General features: G+C 43.5%; 1 protein-coding gene across 2 annotated transcripts; it reads left to right on the forward strand.

Annotated features, from left to right (window-relative positions):
* The first annotated feature begins 332 nt into the window (after positions 1-332).
* LOC116656444 lies at positions 333-2790 on the forward strand. 2 transcript variants are annotated; one of them, XM_044717339.1, is made up of 2 exons: positions 333-1287; positions 1334-2747. In XM_044717339.1, the coding sequence occupies exons 1-2, from the start codon at positions 822-824 to the stop codon at positions 1360-1362; spliced, it is 495 nt and encodes a 164-aa protein (XP_044573274.1). In that variant the 5' UTR covers positions 333-821; the 3' UTR covers positions 1363-2747. The 2 variants fall into 2 exon arrangements, with proteins under 2 accessions (XP_044573274.1, XP_032311952.2); XM_032456061.2 differs by having other exon boundaries at positions 336-1287; positions 1334-2790.
* Positions 2791-6582: the final 3792 nt, after the last annotated feature.

Consider the following 6582-nt stretch of genomic DNA (forward strand, 5'->3'; position numbering starts at 1 on the left):
AACTTCAAATATCAGAGACTGGAAATTCGAAAAAGATGTGGCTTAACAAAGTGCACTCTGTTAAAAAGCTGTCATTACCAAAGCAGACCGTTGATGCAGACAAACTATGCAAAAGGTATAAATATTTACATGGATTGCCTCTGAAATCATATTATAACGCAGAGCCTATGATTCTTATCGGTTCTAACAACTGGGCATTAGCAGTTCCCAGAAAAATCCGTGAAGGAAGACGCAACGAACCCATCGCCTCAAAATGTGCTCTAGGATGGAGCATCCAAGGAACAGGAAACTCAAGCAAAAATGTTTCTCTACATCACTACGAATGCAACTGGGGCGAACTCGACAAAGCCATCAAGGATAGTTTTATTGTAGACCCTATAGCTCCACGAAAGCTTCAATCAGAAGATGACAAAAAGGCCATACGCATTCTTGAAGACACATGCAAAAAGGTAAATGGCCGCTACCAGGTTGGTCTTCTTTGGCGAGATGACCGTGCTACGCTCCCAGAAAGCCTTTCAACTTCTTTAAGACGCCTGGAATGCCTGCGGTCAAAAATCAAGAGAGATCCAGAATTTTTCGAGCGAGTTCAAGACCAAATCAACAATCTTGTGTCTAAAGGATATGCAATCGAACTAGAACCTGCAGACATAAATAAGGAAGAACATCGGGTATGGTATCTCCCAATTTTCATCGCCTTAAATCCTAATAAACCTAATAAAGTACGATTGGTTTGGGACGCAGCTGCGAAAAGTCACGGGAAATCTCTTAACGATTTTATTTTAAATGGACCCGATTATCTAAATCCACTCGCAGAGGTTCTTATGGCATTTAGAGTTGGCCGTATCGCCGTGTGCGCCGACATTGCAGTGATGTTGCATCAAATTACCATACAAGAAAGCGATATGCAAGTTCAAAGGTTCTTATGGTTCCATAACGACAAAAAAACCCCAAGGACCTTCGTCATGCGTTCGATGACATTCGGAATTTGCTGCGCACCTTGTATCGCCCATTATGTACGCGACAAAAACGCAGAGGCATTCAAAGACACAAATCCTCGAGCATACGAGTCCATAACCAAGGCACACTATATGGACGATCTCATCGACACCTACAATAATGATTCCGAGGCGGTATCAGTGGCATCAGCAGTCAAGCATATTCATGCGAATGCAGGATTCACAATAAGAAACTGGATCTCAAACTCCGCCGCGGTTATGCATCATTTTGGAGAGCGCCAATTAAACACCCACAATCCAAAGGAACTTGGTGGACCTGAAAAGGTTCTCGGTATGTATTGGGATCCAAAACACGACGTTTTTAAGTATATATTTAGGTTCGCAAGACTTCAAAGAGATGTCCTGAACGGAGACGCTACACCAACCAAGCGAGAAATCCTGCAGGTCCTCATGTCCGTCTTTGATCCACTGGGCTTAATCTCTTGCTACACAATCGGCCTAAAGATGCTACTTCAAAAAGTGTGGCGGTCAGGCATAGACTGGGATGAGGAACTTCCCGAAGAGCTACTTCAGTTTTGGATGCAATGGAAAATCGTCCTTCTACAAGCTACTAAGTTGGAATTTCCCCGTCACTACTCCAGATTGCTACCAGAAGCAGAGCAAATCGATCTACATACCTTCGTAGACGCCAGCGAATACGCTTATGCCGCAGTTTCATATCTTCGTATAAAAAAGGAAAACAATGTCGATACAGTCATAGTAGCCGCAAAATGCAAGGTTGCACCGCTGAAACCCGTCTCCATTCCACGTATGGAACTCCTGGCAGCCGTTATGGGAGTCGGACTAGCAAAAAAAATCAAAAACACGCGAGGTTTACGAATCGATAACTGCACTTACTGGTAAGATTCTAAGACTGTTCTTCAGTGGCTAAAAATCGACCCACGCAACTTCCAACCCTTCGTCATGCACCGAGTTGGCGAGATCATTGATAATACTACCATTAATCAGTGGCGCTGGGTTCCAACAAAAGAAAACATAGCAAATTTAGCCACAAAAATCGTGAAGGCTCCAGAGGCTTCTCGATGGATTAAAGGGCCCCACTTTCTTATCCAGCCGGAGGGTGAATGGCCAGAACCGGACGTGTCCTTTAATGAAGAAACAAGCAAGATTGAATTACGTAAGCATGTACTCATAACAACCAATCTAAAGAATTTCGAATTTGCAGTTTACTACTTTTCGGACTGGAAACGCTTATACAGGGCTGTGGCTAATTTCCTCCTATATATCGAGAAGCTACGTGCCAAATGCTGTGGCAAACCTTTGCCTAAACGTCTAAACCCTGACATCGTTCGCTCAGCCAAGACATGGCTATATAAACAGGCGCAGTTTGAATTGTATGCTGCCGAGATCACCTCTTTAAAATCCAGATCATGCATCAATAAAGCCAGCCCGCTTATCGCCCTAAACGTCTATTTGGATGCATCAGGTGTCATACGTGTGCAAGGCAGAATGAACAAATTGAACCCAGCAGGTGACGCCATCGTACTGCCCAAAAAATCACGGATTACCTTCTTAATCGCCAAGGATTATCACGAAAGATCTCATCACATGCTCCATGAGACAACAATAAATTTGATACGTACCGACTTCCACGTCTGCGAGTTCTTTTTAAGGAAGTCCGAATGAGTTGCCAAAAATGCAAAATCATAACCGCCTTACCTAAACACCCACAAATGGCCCCTCTACCAGCTGCCAGACTCGCTTCCTTTGAGAAACCCTTTACGTATACCGGAATAGACTACTTCGGCCCGATCCTTGTCAACGTTGGAAGGCACAAGGAAAAGCGTAGGGGAGTTCTGTTCACGTGCTTAACTTTGAGAGCCGTGCACTTAGAAGTAGCCCACAAACTTGACGTTAGTTCCTGCATAATGTGTTTAAAAAACTTCATGGCACTTCGTGGAGTACCGAAAGAAATCTACTCAGATAACGGCACTAATTTTAAAGCCACAGAAAGGGTAGTGAAGGAGGAACTAAAAAGGATTAACTTCGACAATATAACCATACTCTATGGCGCAATTATATGGAAATTCAACCCTCCGGCAGCGCCTCATATGGGAGGAGCGTGGGAAAGGCTTGTTCGATCTGTTAAATCAGTCCTAAAATCGATCTGCCCAACAAATAACTTTAACGACGAAACTTTACGAACTGCCTTAATGGAAGCTAAAACTATCTTAAATTCCAGACCATTAACCTTTGTTTCTCTAGATTCCGAAGACGAAGAGGCTTTAACCCCAAACCATCTACTCCTGGGATCACCGAGCGGTTACAAGCCAATGTTAGAAGACAACACTGACCTGAGGCTACGATGGCACCAAACGCAGCTTTTCGCTGATAAATTTTGGAAGCGTTGGATAAGGGAATACACGCCTATACTAACCAGACGATGCAAGTGCTTTACCAAACGCCCACCGTTAGCCATTGGAGACATCGTAGTTGTCGTCGACGATCAACTTCCCAGAAACTCGTGGCCCAAAGGACGCATAACTGACATAGTGATTGCCAAGGATGGACAAGTACGCAGGGCCAGTAGCCAAAATAGCAGTCCTGGACGTCGGCTTAAAAGAAAGTGAAGATCCGAAGGACGTTCACGGGGGGAAGAATGTTGCCGCCGATATTTAAATTTTGCTTCGATCCCTTCAATATGGTCCTATTAGAAAAAAAAGAAGGGATTTTGGCTTATATGGGTGAACGGCCACACAACTGATCTACCGTTACATTGCGATACTATCGACTGGAGAAAAAAGACAAAGTTTTTTAAAGTTTTTCTTTTCCAACTTGTAGTTAAATAATAAATAATAAAGTCGAATTACTAAAGAATTTGTCAATACTTATTGGTCGGTCGAGCCAACACATTTGCGCCGCAACAATGGCTGATGTCCAATCAGGATTTGAGTACACGTTTGGCTCGATGGGCGTTATCATTGCAAAGGTACAAATTCAAGATTGAACATCGTAGAGGATCCCTCAATCTGGTTCCCGACGTTTTGTCTTGGGTTAATGAAGAAGTGGTAGCCGCGTTGGACTTGCGAGACGGACTACTTTTGGATTTGAGCTCGGAGCATTTTAGATCGGGGGAATACACAGACTTAGTGAATAAAGTGAAGGCGAACGAAACTAATTTTCCTGACCTTAAGACTGGGGAAGGTTTCGTTTATCGTAAGGCCGAACACCTAACAGGGGATGCATGCACGACGAATTCGCGTGGAAACTTTGGGTTCCAAAGGAGTTAGTTCCCGAAATACTAGCGAAAGCTCACGATAGTCCCTTGTCGTCTCTTGGGGGCATCCATAAGACCATCGAAAGAGTTAGGCGTTACTATTTTTGGCCAGGGCTAGTGCCAGATGTAAAGGCTTATGTGAATGCGTGCGAGGTATGCAGGACCACGAAGCCATCAAATTGCATTTTACGACCGCCCTTAGGGAAAGCTCCAGAAAGCCATCGATTTTTCCAACGGTTATTTATGGATTTTCTCGGGCCTTATCCTAGATCGAGAAGCGGCCATGTAGGTATTTTTATTGTCTTGGATCATTTTTCCAAATACGTTTTTCTGAAACCTGTGAGGAAAATTGACACAAGTACTGTGGTTAAATATTTGGAAGAAGAATTGTTCTTAACGTATGGAGTGCCAGAAACCGTAGTGTCCGACAATGGCTCTCAGTTTCGTTCCCATGCGTTTGACAAATTAATGGAACAGTATCACGTAACTCACACCTTTACCGCGGTACATTCTCCCCAAGCCAACGCTTCCGAACGCGTAAATCGATCGGTGATATCGGCAATAAGAGCATACATACGGCCTGATCAGAGGGATTGGGACGAAAATTTAAGTAAGATATGTTATTCGTTGAGATCAGCAACGCATTCAAGTTTAGGGACCTCGCCTTACTATATGGTGTTCGGGCAACACATGATCACTTCCGGGACCACGTATTCTTTGTTAAGAAAGTTAAATTTATTAGACGATCGAGCGCTGAAGTTAGACCGTCAGGATTCTTTGGAAGTTTCACGAGAAAATGCGAGTCGCCTAATGCAGAGAAAGCACGACGAGAACGAGAAGAGTTACAATTTGCGGTCTCGAAACGTGACTTTTAAGGAAGGACAAGAAGTGTATCGGAGAAATTTTAGGCAGAGCTGTTTCCAGTCTGGCTACAACGTTAAATTTGGACCGTCCTTTGTTAAGTGTAGGGTTCGAAAGAAACTGGGAAGCGTGTATTACGAACTAGAGGATTTGCAAGGGAAATTGATAGGCACTTATCACGCGAAGGACATAAAACAATAGCGCCTCTTCAGTCGGTATCAGTCTAGGGTACCAGGAATAGAATACCCTAGCCTGAATGTTTCGGGGGGGCTTTGTAGCGGCGACTGAAGAGTCATTTTTCAAAAAAAAAAAAATATAATAAATAAAAAAACTAAAATTGTAAACAAATACAAACGATATACATATCGGCTTTGTAAATTGGTTTTTTATAACCGAAAGTTAAAGTAAAGCTTTTACTTTGGGAGTTGCCCAATTGCTAAGCGGAGTCAGCTGCAGCAGGGAGGCTTAGGAAAGCTGCAATATCAGCTGTTCTGCATTTCCGGTAAACTAAATAATGGTTGTTCCATGCTCGGCCTTTTTCTATCAAACCCCCACCAAGTGCAGACGCCTAATAATATCTCTCTCTGCGAGTGTAAATTTTATCAGCGCAAGATCAGCGCAAGTGCAAAGTGGTTTTTTTTTTTTTGTTATCCCCAAATACCAAGTAAGTCGCAGATCATGCGTATGTTTTTATTGTGTTTACATGCATACGCTTATCTAGATTTGCAACGGTGATAAGGGCAGCCTAAGCCTGTGTTTGTGGTTTTGTTTTTTGTTTCGCGGCTTTATAAAAGCGCGACCTCGTTGCGGCCTTATCAAAATTTATCAGGTGAATATAAAATATGGTTTCTAATACCTCCAGGGTACTTATTGTGGCCGTTTTAAAGATTCAGGCGGTCCACATCAAAGCACCCCGGGAGCCCTCCTGGTGGAGGCTCCCAGATCAGCAGCGGCTAAACCTCGATCGGTTAGTCCGTGAACCTCATCCCGCTCCCCATCATCATCATCTTCGTCTAATAATACAGTGGCGGCGGAAAATTAACACCCAGTAGCCGGAAAACTAACTGCAGGGATGGAATAAGGGAATTTGCAAACCCAACGAAATCAAGACCCGTTAAACGAAAGGCCGTTGACCCCACCAGCCATGGAATAAGGAGCAAAAGAGAAATTATTAAAACCGCTAGCCCATTTTGTGTAGCCCCGATTTCGGAAAACTGTTCGAGATACACTGTGACGCCAGTAAGACAGGGGTAGGAGCAGTTTTAGTACAAGTATCTGAGGAAGGAGACGAGCGACCTACTTGCTTTATTTCAAAGAAGTTGAACAAGGCGCAACGAAACTATACAGTAACGGAACAAGAATGTTTGGCTGCAATAGTGGCACTAAAGAATTTTAGGGCCTATGTCGAAGGTCAGATCTTTAAAATTATCACAGATCATGCCTCATTAAAATGGCTGATGTCCAATCAGGATTTGAGTACACGTTTGG

The sequence above is a fragment of the Drosophila ananassae genome, chromosome XR (genome assembly GCF_017639315.1).
Source record: "Drosophila ananassae strain 14024-0371.13 chromosome XR, ASM1763931v2, whole genome shotgun sequence".
Lineage (NCBI taxonomy): Eukaryota > Metazoa > Arthropoda > Insecta > Diptera > Drosophilidae > Drosophila > Drosophila ananassae.